The sequence below is a fragment of the Marmota flaviventris genome, chromosome 6, assembly GCF_047511675.1.
Source record: "Marmota flaviventris isolate mMarFla1 chromosome 6, mMarFla1.hap1, whole genome shotgun sequence".
NCBI classification, from domain to species: domain Eukaryota; kingdom Metazoa; phylum Chordata; class Mammalia; order Rodentia; family Sciuridae; genus Marmota; species Marmota flaviventris.
The window spans coordinates 144,776,761-144,798,808 of record NC_092503.1 but is presented as its reverse complement, the minus strand read 5'-3'; the positions used below and the strand labels follow the sequence as shown (position 1 = coordinate 144,798,808).

At 43.7% G+C, this 22,048-nt stretch overlaps 1 protein-coding gene across 5 annotated transcripts in view; it reads right to left on the bottom strand.

Annotated features, from left to right (window-relative positions):
* Positions 1–22,048, bottom strand: part of LOC114102663 (N-acetyllactosaminide beta-1,6-N-acetylglucosaminyl-transferase) — an 80,067-nt gene that overhangs the window by 26,056 nt on the left and 31,963 nt on the right. The window contains exon 1 of one of the 5 annotated variants that reach the window (XM_027948136.2): positions 8,565–10,420. The exons of 3 other annotated variants lie outside the window; for them this stretch is intronic. In XM_027948136.2, the coding sequence (XP_027803937.1) occupies positions 8,565–9,483 (919 nt within the window). In that variant the 5' untranslated portion in view covers positions 9,484–10,420. Of the gene's footprint in view, positions 1–8,564; positions 10,421–17,513; positions 18,218–22,048 lie in introns of those variants that run through there. One more of the 5 variants, XM_071613679.1, reaches the window with a different exon arrangement.

The window sequence follows — 22,048 nt, the reverse complement described above, 5'->3', positions numbered from 1 at the left end:
GCTTCTTAGTAGTCTACAAAGATGACATCAATAACACTTAAGGAGAATCAGAATGATCCAGAATAGATATCCACCTGAACATGCTGAATTTCACATTTTCCTGCATTTCCTACTATCCCTCTTTGGCTAGTTTCACAGGGTAGGTGAGTCAGGACATAGACATCCTTTGGCAGTGAAAAGGGATTTCAACTGATTTTATGCCACATCTGGCAGATCTCAGTAATGTAGGAAAACTAGGTCAGATTTAGGTTTTCTTATTAAATATTTGTATTAATTAGTGCATAAACTCTGAACCTCTCACTCTATACCTAGTTTTTTCATTTAGTTCTTAAAACAACCCAACTATGTAGCCATCATTATCGTGAATGTACAAGTGAGAGTCTGAAGTCTGGTTTACACAAGATCATGAGTTAACAGAGATAGAGCTAAAATTCATTGTCAGCTTTCACTCATTCCAAAGTCCTTGGCGTTTCCTTAGTTCTCCCTAGGTATCAATCATTTGACACCTTTTATATCCAGCCAGCCACCAGCAATCAACACCATAAAGATTTTTTTTTTTTTTTTTAAACTGGTGGCTGCTTTTTTTCTCAAAGAAAATTTCTGGTTGGAAATGAAGAGAAACAACCTTTGCTGCAAACCTAAATGTGCTAGTGTCTGTGAAAGATGATGGGTCTATGTCATCAGTTCTCAAAGTGTGGTCCTTAGACAAGAAGTGTCACCTGAGGATCTGTACAGAAATACAGATTCTGGACTGCTCCAGACCTGCTGTGTCAGAAGCTGTGAGGTGAGGCTGGCCCATCTGTGCTTAACAGACCCCGCAGGGGACTGCACATGCTCAGCTCCGGGGACCCCCCCCACACTGAAAGCATTATCTTACTCCTACTCATGACTTCTCCGGGAACTAATGAGAAAACAGGATCAGCATAAACCAAGTCTGGAATCACCTAGTTCCTCCAAAATATTGGAAGAAAAGGCTTAAGCCATGTTTTTTTTTTTTTTTTTTTTTTTTTTACTCCAAAGCCCTCTTCATAATATCTTGTGAACTCAAAGAATGGAAGAAAATGTACAAAGAAGGTAGAAATCTTTATGTTACAGAGATAATGTAGTTATTCAGTATATATTTATCATTTGTTATGTGCATTGATCTATACATATACCAATTATATGTGGCTTTGACATACAATTAATATTTTGTTGTTTTAAAGAGTCATTGAAATGCAATTATATGTTTTTGTTTTTAAAAAAAGAGTGCTATTTTTAGAAAAGATTTGTCTAAACATAATTGGTAGGTATTTAAATATGGGCCAGTTGATTGAGTTGGAAAATGGTCTTGCCAGTTCTAAAATAGTATCTACATCAATCATCTTAGCTGAGATTAAATTCATGTTATATTCAGTTTAGTGGACATTTGCCCATCATGATTGTATTTATACTTAATTAAATATTCATATATACTTTAATCCAATTTTTTTTCTAGTAAAAAGTCCTTCTAGTGACTAGGAATTAAATGGTAATAAGGAGTAGTAAATAATTTCCTAATTATTTTCATCTGAAGGATTGGGGGAAATGATCTCAAATGGGGGAGCTGATCTCAAATGTTCCAATGGAGCCAATGGCTGGAACCATTGTAAATGAGTCTATAAATGGCTAAGCTATAGCACAATTTAGTTATGAAAATACCCTGTCATCTGTCTAAGGTCTCTCTACCAGGAGCTGGGCCTCTTATACTGTAGACTCATCAGCCTAGGTACTCCTGAGCCAAGACACACCGTAGCTATAAATCTTGCCCCATAATCCTACCTGAATCACCAGCCCCGAAAGAGCCTAGAGCCCTTTACCAAAGAGATCGAACAAGCCCAACAGGTTCACATCACTAATACAATATTTTGAAAAGGACGTTCACATTTATTACACACAGTATTATGTGGCTGTTTAAATATGATAGCATTAAAAAAAAAAAAAAACAACTCTGTTCAATGGATAGAAATCCATTTGTGGAATTTCTCCTTCAACCAGAATTGATCTCCTACACTGACAAAACAGATGCCACTGTGGGTGGTCCTCTGGCCATGAAAAAATAATCACCATGGTAGACCTGAGTATTCTGATGACACTGATTAAGGCACAGTTCTATCTGTCCATCTGTGTTTGCGAATGCGTTGTTTGTGGTTCTAGAAACTGAATTCTAAATTTGGGCTGATGTACTGAGAACACAATGCATACTTTGAAAAAGATTGGGACTGACCCAGCCCCGCCCAGTGTAAAGCCCAGGTAACCTTTCTGTACAGAACACATACCTTCTAAATAGCTCAGTGTTTGCATTTGTGGAGAGCAACACCTGGAGGGATGTCTTCGGTTTCTTCCCATTATTGTTTTCCCTTAATCTTTCATATCCTATACTCTAGTTTTCTAAGTCTGCAAATACAGAACATCCTCCATTCCATCAAATAAGCTCAAAGTAGCTCACTCCATGAACCCTGGGTAACCCCTGATATGGTACTAACAGGATGGGTGAATGATGTCAAGTGGGAAAAACTCAAACCAGTTACAGGTAAGACAGAAACTCACTGGAGGTATTTACGTCTGCTGCCTGCCAGTGCTGTCTTGCTGTTAGATGCCAACTGCATGATAGGCTTAAGTTCACTACCTGGGAACCAGATTATTTAAGGAAGGCCTCTCTTCCAAGTCAATTACACCAGGTCTCCCCCTTACTGACTGATATCATTTGTTGGCCTGGCTATGGTGGAATTACATCTTTAAGCTATATTTTACCTACTGATAGTACTCTTCACTATTGAAATTATCACCCACCCAGGGTATAGGATACTCTTCCATGTTCCTCCCATCTTGTTGTTTTTGGTATCAGGAATTGAACTCAGGATTACTCTGAAAAACCAGCCTCTACCTCAGAGCAAAGCCTGTCCAAGGAAGGGACATGACCTTTGTCCTTGGAAAGACCCTCACAGCACTCCTAGGCACATTCCCACCCTGCTAAGTTGTTTATCTACAAATAACAGGAGAGATCTGCTGCGCCAGGTGTCCCTGACTCAGGCTAGGTGGGGACCCATAGCAACCCCCTAGCAGCCACCAATCAGCATGAGACAGGGAAATACCTGGGATGTCAGATGACCCTCCCAGTAGTTTATGGTGTTGGGAAACCATGTAGTTCAACACGAACACCCCTCTTGGCTTAAACCAATCAGTTCAAATGAATCCCCCTCTTGTAGTAACCAATCACCCCTACCCAACTTGTTCCCGCCAGTGAATGTGCTAATCATGTTCTAGAGTTGTTTTTTATTTTCCCGAGGTGTGTGATGATTTGCTAAGAGATGCTATGACGTATGTGAAGTCCCTGCCTTCCCCAAAGAGAGTATAAAACTGCTGCAAACCCTGGGCTCAGGGCCTCTCAGCATCACCAGTTGCTGTGTGTGTGCGCAGAGGACCAAGCTAGCTCGCAATAAACACCTCTTTGCTGCTTACATGGATTTTGGTCTCTGGTGGTCTTTTGGGGGTCCTGAATTAGAGCATAACAACTCGACCACTAAGTCACATCCCCAGCCCTATTTTGTATTTTATTTAGAGACAGCTGAGTTGTTTAGCGCCTTACTTTGCTGAGGCTGGTTTTGAACTCGTGATTCCCCCATCTCAGCCTCCTGAGCTGCTGGGATTACAAGCATGCACCACCATGCCTGGCTCCCATCTTCTTATACAACTATTGATTTAGCACATTCCTATCCCTCTCCAGACCCAATCCACAACCATCTAGCACTCTGCACATCCTCAAATCAGGAAGATGCCCAGTGATGCAAGTAGTGGGGAAAATTTAGGTGGATGTCACATTGGCTGCCTTTCAAGCACTCAGATACTGTAGGGCTAGGGAAGAGGAGATGCTTCCTTAACAGGTAATCTTGTTTCTGTGCCGTCAGCAGGGCTTTGGTATCAGATAACCAGCTGTCTGTGATGGAAGTCATCAGAGGTGGCTTCCGGGCGAGATGCCACCCAACACAGGTCATAAAGTACAAAGAGGGGTTGGATAGGGATGGTGGGAAGGGCATCCTTCATGAGAGGGCATCATTGAAAGCCACAAGAAAATTGCAAATTGTGCTGGTAAATGGATGGAACTGGAGAGGATCATGCTAAGTGAAATAAGCCATCCCAAAAAACCAACGGCCAAATGTTCTCTCTGATATGCAGATGCTGGTGAGGGGGTGGTGGATTGGGACAGGGGGGATTGGGGGAAGATGGGGGGGGGTGGAATGGGAAAGATAATAGAGTGAATGGGGCATGACTTACCTATGTTCATACATGAACACAGGACCAGTATAGCTCCACATCAAGTACAACCACAAGAATGGGATCCTAATTAGAATAAGTTATACTCTGCGTATGTATAAGATGTCAAGATGCATTCTACCGTCATGTATATTTAAAAAGAACAAATAAAAAAAACCAGAATGACACTAGATATTTACTTGAAAACTCAATTTCACATTGTAATCTCCATGTTCATTTTATCAGACTCAATATTCTTCTCTGTTTCTTTCTCTCCCTCAATACTGCCCAGAAGGGATCAAAAAGGTGTCTCTTTCCTTAAATTCTCATTATGTGATGCCCAATATTGTGTCCCATGGAGGCAATGATTACAATGAATTTTGATGAGCTTTCAAGTGTGAATACATAGATAGTTCAATATCTTAAATGAAAGATGGTAAGAATTTCAAGTTTAATGTAAGAGCTATAAGAAGTTTAATTCATATTCAGAAATGGAAAAAAAAGGTTTTATGAGGGAGATGACCTTTGTGCTGATCTGTAAAATATGGTCAACATCCCTGCAAGAAGGATAAAAATCAAGGGTAAAATCAACGCGTTGGTGAAGACTTAATGCATGATGAAGGGCAGAAACCTGGGCTACAGCTAGAGAGGTCAGTGTATGTGAGGACAGGGAGAGATAGCTGAAGGTCAGGAAGGTCATAGGCTTTTCTATCAGGGAAAGGCCCAGGGAGGAGTGTTTAGTTCATTTACTAGACAAGGGAAGGGCAGTGGAGTGTGAAATAATCAGAGATAGGTTGGGAAGATTACTCTGCAGTGTAAAAGGTCACTTAGGATAGGAGAGATTGGAGAGCCTCAGTTTCCATGCAGACTCCCACTATGCATGAGAATATTCTCTTCTAGGAGTCCCGACAGTCAGAGGAAGCCAAATCTATAAAGACAGACACGTCCCTGGAACACTGCCCATCTCCAGAGGGCTCTTTCCCCCTTCCAAATCTCCACTTTCTATTGTGGCTTTTCCTTCCTACAATATTCACATGTCTCTCGTATAACTGGGACCTCATAACATACAACTGGATGAAAAGGTGCCAGTAAACTATAGAAACAAGGGGAAAAAATGCAAATTGCAGACGTGTGCAGGGCCAAGTATTTACTGGAACATAAAGTGAGTCATCATCTGGAAGCCAGGAGAGCAGAGATAACGCTGGGGCTCAGGTCGTGGAGGTCAGGCCACAGGGCGTGGTAATGACTCTTCAGATAATGAGAAGCTATCACAGAGCTTCAAGCAGGGATTCACAGAGGTGTCACCAGGCTGAGAGGACATTCATCATTTTTGGATACTGGAGAGTGAAGGTTTCCTGGAAACTGTGTCTTAGAAAATTCCTTGGACCTAGATTTTCAAATGCTTCACGATGTTTTTAAAAGTTGAGCTTTTGAGTTAAAAATAGCATCCTAAATGCCTACATACGATCCATTTAAATCAAGTACACATCTTGCAATCAGTATGATCCCTAAAAGAAGGACCATTTTTCTTTTCCTGAGTATTATTGCAGTGAACTTGTGAAAAATTCACTGATACATGTTTTCTACAATGTTTTAATTATTGCTATTGTTCATAAATGTAACCTTTGATGGAGTGCCAATTGTAAGAATTTTGAAGTTTTTAATATCTTTACTATTTTATTTAGTTATTTATTTTGGGTGCTGGGATTGTTCCTGGGCCTTGTGCTAAGCATGTGATCCACCACCAACCTACATCCCCAGCCCCTCTGGGTTTTTTTTTATTTTGAATCTTTTTTTTTTTTTAAGCCAACCTAGGGCTGGGGATGTAGCTCAGGGGTACAGTGCCTCTCTGGCCCATGCAAGGTATCCTAGGTTCCATCCCAGGTATGGAGAGAGGGAGGGAAAGGAGGAAGAGAGGAAAATGGGAGGGAGGAAGGAAAAGAAAAGAATTCGTGAGAGAATAGGACAATTTTGCTTTTGCTTCTTGATGAGGGATCTCACTTGATCCCGAGAGTCTGGTGAGAAGACATGGCAGGCAATGGAGTCAGGCAGATACTAAGATGGCGGAGGACAGGAGAGAGGGGAGAGGACAGAAGAACCTGTTTGGACACCTCATGTTCTTTGTTATAACATTGATGGGGTTCAGCATCTCAGCTGGCCGCTTCCCTCTCTCCAGCCTCTCTGAGAACATTAATTAAAGAACACTCACCATATCCACAGCTCAGAGAAGGAAGAGCCAGACCAAAGCCTGCTCTAGAGCAGGCAGAAAAGAAACTCATGAACGGAAGCCAGTAGGGGGTGGGGATGTCAATTCTGGAAAGGACACCTGTGACTCTGGTTAGCATAGTGGACCTGACAGGCCTCACACTCCCACTGTCTTCAACACGCGCACACACACATACACACGTCACACACATGGACACACAGTCCCTGCTAGCCTTGTGTCAGCTCAAATGGCCATGCACAGCTTACTGCCACACCCTTCCTTATTTTTCCCAATCAACTTTTCTCCTCTCTGTGATTCTGCAGAGAATTTATTTAGGATATACAGGAAAGAACAAAGGATTGTTCTTCTTTTCCTGCTGCAAGAAAACCAACTAGAATTTCAGGTCAATCAAATCCAGGATCTGAACCCAGCTTAGCCTTGGATGAACTATGTGAACAGCATAAGCAAAATATTTCTATTTGGCCAGGCGTGGTAGCGCATGCCTGTAATCCTAGTGGCTCAGGAGGCTGAGACAGGAGGATGGGGAGTTCAAAACCAGCCTTGGCAATTTTGCAAGGCACTAGGCAACTCTGGAGACCCTGTCTATAAACAAAATCCAAAATAGGGCTGAGGATGAGTCTCAGTGGTTGAGTGTGGGTTCAATCCCTGGTACTTTAAAAAAAAAAAATCCATTGAAGCCTCACTATCTGCAACTTCGAACAGCAATTAGAGGCAGAATATAACATCTGGCATGAACTATACCAACAAATACTGTATTGGATGCCATGTACAGGATGCATACATGTTTAAACTGGGTCTTTGTAAATACTGGTGTTAGAACTCACTGTGCTAGGATAAAGGGTCGGTCCCTCCCCCTCTACAAATCTTTGTGACCTGACAGGTTAGTATCTCTGAAAATAAACTCTCACAGGATAGCCTATCCCAACCTATATCCCAGTCACCTTGTCTGTCTACTTTCGGTCCCTTTCTGTGTCTATCTCTGTGGTTTAGGAATGTTGAGTTATCTCCGACCTAAAAGTGTCTTGCTGCTTTGAGTCTACTTTCAGATATGAAGGTAGCTACAAACACCATTCAGAGAGATAAAGCCAGCACACACTCCAGTTGTCATGAATGACAGGGAAAGGGTCACCCTCACACGGGACTGAGGACTACAACCCTGATGGCAAATATTTGGAACAAATTTACTGGGACATTCACAAAAAGAGGCACCGCAGGCCACAGGCTACCTGTGGGAAATGGGTTTTGAAAAGAAGCCCAGTTCTGAATCAAAGAGGGAGTCTGTATCTATCTTCTGCCTTCAGCTGCCCAGCATACCTTGGACCCCTTTTCTAAAAAAAAAAAAAAAAAAAAAAAAATCCAAAAGGCTTCACGGTGTATAAAAGCATGAGGCTGCAAACTGGAATTCGTAATAGAAATCTGGGGTCTAAAAAAATGGAGAATGCTCCTTGGATCAACTCCAATTCAGCATTAACCACTCCTCCAGGCCATAGAATATCAACTAAATTTGTTGAACAGAGATGACTCAAGACCTGGGTTCTTTTCAGAGACATTTAAGCCAGAGTGATAATTTATGAATATCTAAAGAGGTTTCCAAGATTCTAAAAACAGCCCTCACCCACAACAGTTCCAAGAACTTGTGCATCAATGAAATGGATAACTGTGTCAATGACAGGGCATACCATGCCTCTGACGGAAATGTCACCTATTTTTGGAATGGTTCTTTAAAAATCAGTCTCATTATGTTGTAGCTGTGCTTGCCATGAAAAGTATTCATTCAAAATACTGAGCTCAAAGTTGCAGCTATGTCATACACAACCAAAGGAAGTTTTGCCAGAGTTACTGTAGGGATTTCTTAGATCATTGTATATCACATATTTATAAGACCACAGAGCCAGCACAAAACTGTCACCAAAAGCAACCCAATGAATCATTTCCTAAGTATGTAAGGTTTTTTTTTTTTTTTTACCCCCAAAGAATTTCAAATGAATCAGTTCTCTGAAGCAACCGAATGCTAGCAAACTCAGTCTATCCATAAAAAGACATGGGAATGGATATTGGCACCTACCTGGAATCCTATTGAGTGTCACCCAGTAATGTTCATCAGGGCTGTAAGTGTCTTTGGACCACTGGAGCAAATCAACAGCCCTGGGGTCATGGAGAACAAAGCTGACAAACTCCCTGGAAAGGGCCACATAGGCAGTGCCAAAGTAGATGGTCATTTGATGTGGAGGTGAGGTTTTCAAAATGTTAGTATTTTTTACAAAAGAACCTTTTTTGCTTATGTACTCTCGGTGGACATACTTGGTCCGACCCACAGCATGAGCGGGGGGCAGCACCCCTGGGGTAATGTTCTTCCCTTTAAATCCTTTCAGATACTGAATTATTTCCTTGTTGGTTTTCAGGGGGAAATCTTGCCCGCAGGTGTTGAGGACGTACTTCCAGGGGACCTCAGAGGCCTCCAGGTCTTTCAGGCAGTTGATATCCGCCAGGAGCCTGGAAATCCCACCATAGACCACGGGTTCCATCTTAGAAGCCAGAAAAGCGTTTGGGAAGCAGCTCAGTAACTGCCACACTGATTTTTTAAACTCATTTGAGGATTTTTCATCCACATGAATACAGTAGACATTTTGGGGCATATAGATGGCCCTGAAGAGCCTTTCGAAAGTATCAAAGTCCTTATGAATTACCATGACAAATGCCAAAGGGAACGCAGCTTCTTCTCCCGACAGGGGGCTTGTGATGTAGTGACTCTGGGTCACATAGTCGTTGCAAGGAAGTCTTCCCAAAGATGATGGCAGTGTCTTTTCCCGCAGAAAGGTGGCCTTCTTTTCTAAGGTGAGATTGCAGGCATCAATCCCAAAAGACCTTTTGCTGGAACCCTTTCGCCAATTTTTGGGTAGGCTTGCCTGGCTATTGTAAAATATCACCAAAGAAACCACACTGAGCCCGCTGATAGCCAAAAAGTAATGCCTCCAAAAGTTCATTATTTTCACTTCCCCAGGAAAGGAATCTCTCTTCAGAGATTGAGAAATTGATCCTCGTCCCCAAAACCACAAGTGTGACAGGCTGAAATGACTTCTCTTGCAATCTTGAATTTCGACAGCTTCCCCGGGAGGGCTGGCTTGCTTTCCTCCGGTCCTTTAATCCTCCTCTGTCATTGGCTTCAGTGTCTCGTCCATCCTCTTTGGGGCTGGCTGAAGATTTGATGCCTTCCCAACCGGCTCTGGTCGGCAGGCAGCCCCGCGCAGTACCGAATCCCTGCTGCTCAGCCCAACCCAGCCCAGCCTCCGGGAAGCCTCCTCATTTGCATATGAAATGCAAGTGGTGGCTCTTAGCAAATTACATTCTGGAATGGAAAGACGGGTTTCTCTTGCATCACTCCCACTGCCTCCCCTACTTCTAGGCAGTCAATTCAGTTCTGATCTCCCTTCTAGAATAAGTGACTCTCTTCTTTTTTCTGGCGAGCCCCACAACCAGCTAGCAGCCCTTGGAAACCACAGCACTTAGCACATCTGCTCCTTGGGTTTTCTTTTTTTTTTTTTTTCTCATTTCTCTGCTACCTCTTTTCATTTCAGGGTTATCTCTGCCTCTGGGCACACAAAGATAAGAAAGATACCCTTGTGACAAGTCTAAGGAGATTATCTGCAATGGGGGGAGGGGGACGTGGACAGTGAGGTTTGCTGGATTAAATCAGACACATTCTGATGTGTGACACAGCAAACGTATGCATGTGCAGACTATCAGCTGCGGAACTAACAATGACACCCATGGGGGCAGGGATGAGAGTGACTTTTCACTTTACAGGGGGATGTTGATGGCATACAATGAACTAAACACACCTGAGTTTGTTTGGTGGAGGGAAATGTGATAGCCACTGTTCCCAGAGAGCACACGTTGGTTCCCATTTCACACAGAGCTTCAGATGACTTGAGCTGCTGATGTGATCTTGTATACAATATGTGAGGGACTACCTCCTGGGTCTCTTTAAAACCCCCACGTCATCGGATCTGAAGTCACTTCATAGAACTCAAAGTCTCCGTCTAGGTTCCTACTCACCCTCCTCTCCCACTTCTCATACTCTGAAGAAAGAGTAAATGCTTCCGGCTGCTGCAAAATTCCTGGAAGTATCAGTCACTGTCTTTCGGGGGAACCAGGAAGAGCAGGTCTGGTCACATTGCACAGGGCATCTCAAAGCTTACCTGTGCGAAGTGTTGGTTATAAGGGAGCCTACAGCAAACCTGGGGTGCATCTGGGATTGAGGCTGGTGCTAAGGACACTTCTAGAGGGAAAGAGAGGATGAGTCCAACTAAAAGATGAACTGAGGCAGCCACAGGAAATGTGTTAAAAATAGGTCCCGTTCCCAACTCCACAAGTTACCCAGCTGTTCCACCTGAGTGGGTCCCCTGGGGCCACCAGAGCAGCTGCCCCTATTAGGAAAACACTGGGTGCATAATGCAGCAATATCCCTGTCCCTCCCTGCCCTTGGATATCCTCCAGTTAACCTTTACTAATCCATGACAACAGGGAACGCAGAATAGATACTGATTTGGAGAACTGCTGAAGAGTTGGCAGGGAGCCTTGGGATCACCAAACACAAAGCCTTTACTATCCAGATGAGGAAACAGAGGCCAATTAAAAATAATATTCTTCCCAAAGTCATTCAGCTGGATCGAAAACGGAGTCTTTCCTCTACAGCTCCCTTGTTCTGATGTGGAAGTCAGTCGGCCTGGCTAAATCCCAGCTGGTTGCTGTGATCAGGGTAAAGTTACTTAACCTTTCTAGGCACTGGGCCCCCTGTCTGTGAAATGGTAAATAACTATGGCTCCTAGTTCACATGGTTGGTAGGAAGATTAAATGAGATAACTCTTGGTCATGGTTTAGCCAGAATTTGAGCCTTTGATGTATGTTCAATATGGCGTGGCTATGATTATTGCTGTTGCTTCTCTTTCGAAAAAATATTCAACAATTTGGATGCTGCTAATGAACTAGTATTTTGATTTCTGTTCTGAGTAATGGAAAAAGAGAAGCGCCCACCTTAAGGCTTTTAAGTGGGTTGATTTATTCCCAGAGGTTAAATACCACTCTTTCCCTTCTCTATCATTGCGCTCCTAACACACAGGAAACGAAGCTGTAGGAGAGCGACAATAAAATAGCCCATTCTGATCCTTCACTCCCTTCATTTGCTCTACAGCCACATCCTTTTCTGCAAAATATATCCTTGATAGGACTGTGGAGAACAGGAGAGGGAAGCTTGGAGGTAGGAAAGGAGGCCAACCGCTTCTTCCTCTGCAATTCTCGTTTTTCTCCTTCTCTTTGCCCCAGCCCTGATTCTAAAACAGGGAGAGCCCTGGACACCATGCAAAGTGAACTCATGAGATCTTTCATCGCGAGTTAGTTAAAGCAGACTGCAAGTGGGTAATTGCAACAGGACTTACAGTTCAACATAGCAGTATTCAATACCCGCCCCCAACGCGCAAAATGAAAAAGAACCCCCCCAGGAAACATGTATATAGCCCGCCCTGGCTTATTTACGCTAGTTGAGATGAGCACATAATGTCTGTTTATCGGCTGGCACGAGCAGGTTTGTTTTGCCTGGTCTCTCTGGTAACAGAACAGGCATCTTCTTCCAGTAAATAATTGGGAACTTCCAAACCTGGACCTTTTTTCTGGTTCACTCTAGTTGGCATGTAACACATTGAAAACTGTCATCAAGTGGGCATTTTGTACCCAGCCTCTCTGTGCCCCAAGATAACATTTATGGTCATAAGCAAAGAATAGCCCCAAGGACTACAGCTAACAGCACATAATTGGCCCAGCCCAAACAGTAAAACAAAAAGCTGGGTAAAACAAAAGTTCTTATTAACCTTACCTGAGCTTTTTCATTCCCCCTAGCTGGGTGAACAGAGGAGGGGGTTTGGGATTGAACCCTGGGTGATGATTGGCTGTTGAATCAAAGCAGTTATTTATTTAAATTGACAGATAATGTTAGGAATCCTCAAATTCTTCTCCCCTAGTTATTCTGAAAAGCATAACTAATTGTTTAAGACTAAGGAGGCCCTACTGTGTAATATGACACCTTAACTACTGCCTTCCTCTAGCTAGGCAAGTAAAGAAAAATAATTTGTATTGTCACTCATTTGTGGAAGTTCAGAAAGGCATATATATATATATATATATATATATATATATATATATATATACTGTACTGGCGATTGAACCCAGGGATGCTCAACCACTGAGCCACATCCCCAGCCCCTTTTATGTTTTAATTTGGAGACATGGTCTCCCTAAGTCTCTTAGGGCCTCGCTAAGTTACTGAGGCCAACCTGGAACTTGTGATCCTCCTGCCTCAGCCTCCAGAGTCACTGGAATGACAGGTGTGTGGAGTTAATGCTTTTTGATGAGTGCTCACTCCAACCAGACTGCACCATCCTGCCAGGGTAGGCTTTGGCTGTGTCAGTCTGGCAACCTAAAACCTTCAGGCCATGAGCAAGACACAGAAAGTAAAGAAGCAAACAAACAAACAAGTGTCCAAGCAACCCAAATAATGATTGCAAATTGCTGGCCGGATATATATTCTCCCATGCGCTCGGGTGGGGAAGATACAGTGAAAGCAGAACTGGTGGAGGGTGGAGAAGCAGGGCTTGAGGACTGACAGATGAAGCAGCTGACGCCTGGCCAAGGTGTGGCCGTGAGGAGGGAGGGACTGTGAGGAACAGCCTGCGCTCCAATGCCCCCGGAGCATGTGACTTCCTCTCCACACCAGCAACTGATGCCCCACTGCATCAGGCACCCGGTGCTGATAGATCTTCAGATGTTTTAAGAGAAGTGAATAAAAAAATAAAACCAATTAATTTTTTTAAAAGAGAGAGAAGTGAAAAAGTTTGAATTTTATCAGAAAAACTCCCAAACTTCTAAAATGTTATCAGTAATTAGCAAATGTTAAAATCATGGGTATTTATGTGTGTGCATGCCCACACACAAGGATTGCATTACCATCCTTGGTTGAAGCATCAAAGCTCGATGCTGGTGGTTTCCGTCCCTCTTGAGGCCTAACCTATTAGCTCTCAGTCTAGACACAATCATAACAAATGTTCTCACAGCTAAACAGACGAGAAGTCACCAATCAGAAGAGGGATGGGGAGGTGGCAGGTCAGGATACAGTTGTCAGCAACAGGTGATGGTCTGACAACGAAACAGGTTTAAGGCCAAAAGTACAGCTGCGTGAGGACACTGGCACTCGCGATGACCAGCACTGAGAGAGCTCAGGCCCATTTTTTTCACATTACAAGATCAATAGCTCAAGTATTTATAAAGATCATATTTGTTGAGAGCCACAGTTTAGTCGGAATGACGCCTGGCATTTTGCTAGAGGGAATGGTTGAAAGGTGACCCTGCTCCGGGTTTAGGGCAGATCCTCCAGGAATAGGGAGGCTCTGGGATTAGGGCGGATCCTACTGGGATTAGGGCGGATCCTGCTGCCTCTGGCACCCGCTACTTTGGAGTTCCCATTGAGTTTTCGTGGGGTTCCGGGGAGAATTGGCGTGGAGCCCGGTGGAGGGAGTGTATTCCCTGGGAAGTGTGTGTAGAGTGCCGGTGAGAGTTCGGGAATAAAGAGTTGCTGTTTGAACCAACAAGGCTTTGTGGTGGCTCGGTTATTTTGTGCCCAGACAGACTGCGGCACATATTAATGTCTGCCAAAGGACCTCAAGACTATGAAAATTGATACAAACAAAAGACTAGATCAACCCTTAGACTTTCTTTGAAAATAACCAGAGAACAAAAAGTGAACTACAGGCCAGGCGTGGTGGTGCACACCTGTAATCCCAGCGGCTCAGGAGGCCGAGGCAGGAAGATTGCAAGTTCAAAGCCAGCTTCAGCAACTTAGGCGAGACCCTGTCTCAAAATAAAAAAATAAAAAGGCTGGGGATGGATGTTGCTCAGTGGTTAAGCACCCCCTGGGCTCAATCCCCAGGTCCCCCCCCCAAAAAAAAAGTGAAATTAAAAATATAAACATACTAATAGCTACATATTTATTCTACATATTCTAATTGAAAAAGGTATTTCTGAAATGTGTTTATTCAGAAAACTCCCTTTGCGGTGCTGGGAAATTGAACCTAGGGCCTCATGCTAGGCAAGCACTCTACCGCTGAGCCATATCCCCAGATCTCCCCATTTTTAAAAAATTAATCATTTTGTGCACAAAAGGGTAGGTTTTCTTATCTAGAAAACTCACATTTATGACAAAACCTTTTGCTCAAAAAATTCCAGGCATATCTGTTCGTCACTTGCTTCTGAATCAAATATCAGGACTTTTCCCCAGAAAGAGCCAGGTAGTAAACGATTTCAGGGTGCGGCCCAGCTGCTCAACTTGACTAGAGTAGCATGGATGTGGCCCTAACAATCTATGCCTGTGTCCTAATTAAACTTCATTTTATGGATGCTGAAGTTTGAATTTAATATACCCCTTCTGGTCATGAAGTGGGTTTATTTTTATGTTGTTTTTGACCACATGAAAACATTAATAAAATCACTGTTAGCTCAAGGGCAGATTTAGCCTAGAGGCCTTAGTTAGGTCCTCTTAGATTTCAATCATACTCCTCCAGGCCTAAATTTTGCAACTTCAGGGTTGGTGCAATCACTTGTTAATTTCTGTGTCTTTCCTGATGAGGAAATTGAGACGGTGGCAAATAATAGTGTCTAATAGTGTCGATCATCCCATGCCCCCATCATACCCTTTTACAAATGCAGCCTGGGTCACAAGGCAGAGTGCTGGGTGTACAAAGAGCTTGGACAAGTAATGGACACCCTGAGCCTCAGCACAAGAGCAGTGTGTGAGGGGGTCATTCTGCCACTTAAAAGATCCCTAAGCACAGGCAGAAGCCCTCAAGACCTCAAGACTTCAAGACTCTGCCTTATCAAGGGCAGAGTTTTTTCTGCGCTCTGTCCTGACCCCAACACAGGGAAACTTCCCTTCATTCCTAATTGTAGTCTCTTGAGCCTGTTTTTTCAAAGTACATGACTACTTTTTTAGAGAGCTGAAGGTGGAGACAAATATGTGGTGGCCAAGACCTCCAAGTGGGTTGTGGTGGTGTACACCTGTAATCCCCGCATCTTGGGAGGCTGAGGCAGGATTGCAAGTTGGAGGCCAGCCTGGACAATTTATCTTGAGACTCTTGTCTCAAGATAAAATATGAAGAGTGTTGAGGATGTAGCTCAGTGCAAGAGCACCCCTGGGTTCAATCCTCAGCACCATGAAAACATCACAAATCCATAACCTAAAATCTTATGCTCAATGACAAGGAACAGCATGGGTGACTATGTTTTTCATAGCAGCTTTTCTCTGACTGCAAATGTCTCCTCCAAGAAAATGGACTGCAAATTCATGATGAAATTATCTGTCCAAATCTGGATATTATTCTGTTTTTTCTTTTTCATACCAACTACCTCTAAATGCCCCAGCTTTATAAGCTTTTTTGTTTCTTTTGTCTTTTTTGTGATGCTGGGGGTCAAACCCATGCTAAACATGGGCCTTACCCCTGAGCTACACTCCCAGCTCCAGAGACAGTACTTTATTTGACTTTACTTATTTACAGTGCTAGAGGTTGAACCCAGGGCCTGGTGCGTGCTAGGCAAGAACAGTATTTTACAACATCACTGCTGCCTGGCAGAGATCTATATCTAGAAGATCTCATGGTCCTCAGCTTTTGGACGTTCTCAAATAAATGGAAACAAAACAATCCTAAAATAGAGATAGGCAGTGTTTTCCTCCAACTTCTACTTTTAATAGCCCTATTAAATTCTTGACTCATTTTCAGTTTATCCAATCCTCTCTGCAAGCCAGCTGCGTTCCCACAGAGCCTGTCCTTTGCTAGAGTTTAGATAGTTTGTTAGGGCAGAGCACTTGGAGAAATCCCAAAAAGTCAGGCGTTTCTTCTACTTTCCTAGAAATTAACACTGGGACATAACTTCCTGCAAGATACATCCTGTGTTCATACCTCACAGAAGATAATATTTGTATTTGATTCTCCCACTAGTTGAAGTGGTTTTTAGATTCAAATTTTATATTTACCTGCCCTGGCATTTAAAAAAAAATGGACAGGTGAAGATAAAATTTATAAATTCTATACTCTGACCACAAAAGCAATTGGAAAATTATTACACACAGAGCAGGTCCGGTTTGGGTCTACTTTGCTTGGACCCTTGTGGCTGGTATTGTGTTGGTCACTTCTTTTGTGTGTGTTGAATCCCATGCAACTAAGGGGTTTCCAGTAACATGTTTTCCAGTAACCCATCAGAGTTGTCCCAAGGACCATAAATATCTAGGGCACTAATTCTGGATTGTGACTTGCCTGGAGTAGGAAGGTGAGCAGGAATGGGGTGGGTAAGTCTTGCAGTGAACAAGTACTGTGGTCTGCTCAGGACTACGAGATTTCTGAGAACACATGATTTTCAGTGCTGACTTGTTAAGTCCTAGGCAAACCAGGAAGAACTGGTCACCTCAGATACCACTGATCCCACTCACTCCCAGATTGACAGTCCTTACTGAAAGGAGTCACTGAATATAAAATAGTCAGTAATTGATCTGTGAAAAAAGAAAGATACGCTCAAACCATTGTGTGCAAGATGGGAATCATCACTAGGTCTGTGTGTGTGTGTTTAAAACCCTACATGATCCTTCTTCATATTTCAGCAAACCACTAAGGCCTGGGTACAAAGTGATTAACCCGTCATGCGATGGCGTCATAGTGAACCCAAATGAATGCACTTAAGTCTTACTAACTACACGAATGTCCCCCAGTAGATATTACAGGATTTTAGTAACAACCTAAATATTAATGTAAGAATTTGGAGAAAATAATTACTACAGTGTTACTGGTATCCAAATTCTCCTCCCTTCTACACCCCCTATGTTGTGGGTGATCTTTCTGTATAATGTGTAATAAACAAGTAATTGGACTAGAAATTCATTTTATGGAACAGGACAATCAATTAGACATTTGACCACTCTGACTTGCAATTTCTAAATTTGTATAATTTTAGGATTGGGATGGGATGGTCTCCACGTTCCCTTTTGACTCTAAATTCTGCGGTTATTCCAGATTCAGCGTAAAGAGGGGACTGTTTTATGGGAAAGTTATAATTGGGAAGCTTGGTTTAGGTTGAGTGATTGCCAGGGAAAGTCCAAAAAGTGGTAGGATAACAAACCAGAGAAAAATCAAGAAGCCTGGGTGATGGAGTGGAGGATGGAGAGGAGACACCAGACAGGGAGGTGTTCCTTCTCTCCGGGAGATGACCCAACACCTAGACGGCAGGGTCTCCCGGAAGGCACTGTTCCCATGGAGCACCCGAGATGGGGAGTCCAAGGCAGAATGCCTTCCTTCCTAGATCCCCAGAGAGTTCAGACTGTGACCCAGGACAGAATGACAGGATCTCAGTGAAGGGGAAGTGAGGTGAGGATTGGGGCTCAGGAAGGAGCTAGCTAAAGAGAGGAAACAGGAAATGGCCAGAAGAGGGGACTGACCCATCAGGGCACGAAGCTGAATCCTCAGGATGACCGAGGGTCTCCAGCTTACTCAGGAGAGATCCAAGTTTTACTCTCCGGTATTTTCAGTTCAGTCTGATCTTTTCAATCTGCTAAGGAGAAAGATGATAGGCCATGACTCTGAGAGAAGTCTGGAGTTCCAGGGCAAGAGCTTCCATCCATTTCCTGGAAACCTGGCCGTAAAGAGGACACAAGGTAAGTGGGGAAATCTGTCATCTTGACTTTGTCCAAAAGCATTATTAAGAAATGACTGCCAGCCACATGCTGTGCAGGCCTGTGGTGAAAGAAAGACCAGTGATAGATTTGGCTTAGAGAAACCACCTGAAGAAAGGGTTTGTTAGGAAAGCAATGAACACAATTTTGCTTTGAATATAACTTTTTTTTTTTTTTTTTTTTAATGAGGAGCTGGGGATGCTAGGCAATTGCTTTACCAGTAAGCCACATCCCCCCACCCTTTGGGTTTAACTTTCTAAGGCCAACAATTATTCACTATAAATCTCAGGAAACAACAACAATACCCCAAATCATAGCAAGATTATAGCCTTTGTTAAATGATGGATTAATTCCATCAAAAGAAGCAGCCTTCTGAAAATCCAGAAGTGGTCTTTGAAGCAGCAGCCTCTGCAATTGGACTCATTTTTTGCCTCTTTGCTATAGAATAAGGCACCAATTGGTAAGCACCAAGTTGGTGGGCCTCAGGTTGAAACAGTTGGGCTTGGGCAGGTGCTGCCCCAAGCTAGGCTCGGCGATAAGAAGCTTCTGAGATGAGTAGGCCAGGTATGGTACCAAATGCCTGCAATCCCAGCCACTCAAGAGGCTGAGGCAGGAGGATCCCAAATTTGAGGACAGCCTTAGCAACTTAGCAAGAACCTGTCTCAAAATAAAAAGGGCTGGGGATGTGACTCATTGTTTAAGCCTCCTAAATTAAATCCCCCATATCCAATTAAAAACAAACAAAAAAAGAAAAGAAAAGAAAATCAAGAAGATGCTTTAGAAAAACTGAATGGGAAAGATTTTCCCCATTGCTGTCCCAGAAGCAATGGAGGATCAGGAAATGCCTAATGTCCAGGAAAGATAGAGCACAGCTGGAAGATGCTGTTTGAAGTCTACTTCTTAGGATTTGGCCACATCAACTAGAGTCTGTATGTAGGTGGTAATGATGATTTGTGATTGATTGGGCAGCAATGCCAAGTGGCACCGGCATATTGAAAATTATTTCCTGGTGGGTTAGGGATGTAGCTCACATGTGTGAGGCCCTGGGTTCTCAGCACTACAAAAAATAAGTAAATAAATAAAAATAAAAGAATTGTTTCCTGGGGTTGCCATGGAGCTCAGTGACAGAGCACTCACCAACCAGGTACCAGGCCCAGGGTTCAATTCCCAGCACCATTAAAAAAAGAAAAAAAAAAATTTTTTTCTTTTGACTCAGTTCAGTAAATATTAAATATTTACTGTCAGCTCATTGGACTTGTGAGCTGACAGTAAATATTTAATATTTACTGAACTGGGCTGCCAAAAAAAAAAAAAAATACAAAAGATCATGAAGAGATTATAGGTCCAGTAATAAATATGACATCCACGTTCATAATTATAACGCAAAGGTTAGAGAATGGCATAAAAGAATGACAACAATGCTTGAAAAAGGTGTAAAACTGAGGAGAAAAAGCCAGCGCAAGTTTCCTAAGTGACAAGCCATTGAATGCAGACATATTGAGGCCACCAGTCTAAATGGAAATGGTGAAGAGCGGTGCAGAACCCGTCAAGAAGGCAAGTACCAAGGGCAGGAGTGAGGCAGGGAGGTTTTTCTGGAGTGTTCCTTCCAGGAAAGGCCACAGTGGGAATTGACAAGGAGGTGACCGAGGTGACCCCGAGGGGATCTCCATCAGGTAGGCTGCCATCCGACACACCAGGCTGACATGCTTAAATGGAACAATTCAGTTACGGGTTCCTGTGGAATTGACAAATGTCATTCGCAGAGCTAAACTGTGATGGCATTGCGAGAATGTTTGGAGGCCGAGACTTGGGCCAGAGAGGCCGCTGGGATGAATCCAGGAACAATGGGCTTGAGAGATTCCAGGGGCTGGAGGTAAAGAGGAGAGCAGGAAAGGTGGAGCTGGGGAGGTGCAGAATGTGCGGAATGCGCTGATTTGATTAGGCCTGGAGGCTGGGGAGCGGGCCAAGTGGTGGGGACTGGAGAGGTGGGCTCCTGGGGAGGAGGCAGAGGGAAGGCCTGCGCTGGTGTGTGTGGAGCTTGGGAAGACAGGTCCAGAGGCTACAGGAGTGAGTGAGGGGGCCTGGGAGAGGATGCAGGGCTCTGACTCATCAGTTCAGAAACCGTGGTGAGAAGGTGATGGCAGCAGCCCAAGCCTATAATCCCAGTGGCTCGGCAGGCTGAGGCAGGCTGAGGCAGGCTGACGCAGGCTGACGCAGGCTGAGGCAGGAGGATCGGGAGTTTGAGGCCAGTCTTGGCAATTTAGTGAGGCTCCAAGCAATTTAGTGAGACCCTGTCTCAAAACCTGAGAGGGGCTGGAGACAACATAGCTTAGTGATAGAGCACCCCGGGTTCAATCCTCAGAACTAAAACAAAACAACCGAAACAAGAACCATCAAGAAAGAAGAAAGAAAAACAACTTTTAGAAAACAGTGATTCTATGTATTGCACTGTGGACAGGGGAGAGAACACTGCATCAGACGTAAGATGATAAGAATTTGTGCCCTGGCTTTGTTAATTACTAGCTGTTCCATAAATTCAGCAAATATTTAAGAGTTACTGCTCATCCTACATGGATTGCAAAGTTAATGCATTAGGGGAAAACAATGCTCAAAACTGCCCTCCACCAGTTCTTCTGGAGGCTGAGATAGGAGGTCCTCAAGTTCAAGCCCAGCCTAGGAAACTTTTACAAACAAAAAAATAAAAACGGCTGGATGTGTAGCTCAGTGGTAGATGCTTGCCTAGTATGTACAGGGTCCTGGATTCAGTCCACAGTAACCACAAAAAAGAAAAAAAAAATTCTCCTCTGGAAAAATCCCCTGGGAATGTGTCATGCTAACATTGACATGCAGTGACTCCATAATTCCAACATGGCGCATTTTCCCTTTCATCTGGATCCAGAAGGTTGTTTTTTCTAATGAACACCAGAGGAACAAGTTGGCCAGAGCTGAGGAGTTACGGGAATTGAGGGTCAGCATGAAGATAAGCAAAATCCTTGTCTCACTCTGAACCCCAGACTCTTAGAATGGAAAGGAGTCCAGGCAGAGATGACTGACACCATTTGAACTTACATAAAAGTGTGTGTGTGTGTGTGTGTGTGTGTGTGTGTATGCATGCATGTACCATTGAGTTTGTATGGTTAAATTCATGAGCCTGGACTCCACATAATATTGAGCACTGCTTATGGGCCAGGGTTGTGCTATAGTTAAGGAGAGCAAAAATGAGCATGTGCCATTGCTGCCCTTGAAGCTTTGTGTAGAGGGTCACAAGAACTTGCATCACAAATAATAACAGCACAGTGTGGTACAGGAGCCTGGAGGGGGGAGGATTAGGAAAGGTTTTATAGAGAATGTGACTCTCAGCTGAATTTTAAAAGCAGATGCAGGACAAGGGGGGAAGAGCACCCCAGAGCATCTTGGCAAGGGACTGGCAAGCGTCACTGCAGTGAGGGTGGAAGGGGCAGTTGTCTGGGAGAAGTTGTCAGTTGTCTGGGAGAGTTGGAGTGTGGCAGGTGCTGGGGGACATAGCTAGAGAAGGCACTGGAAGGGCCCTGGGGCCAGATGCTACACTGTGGTGACTGATTCACAGAGTTTTCAAGAACAAGAGAGAAATGACCAGAGGTGCAGTTTATACAGGTAGGTCTGTCACTGTGGAGGATGGATCAAAGCAGGCTGGGAATGGAGTCAGGAAAACTGGTTAGAAGAAATCATACTACTGCAGGAGAGAGAAGAGGAATGGATGATAGCATCAGGACAGGAAGATGGCCAATGACTGGCCAGGTTACTGAGTTTGT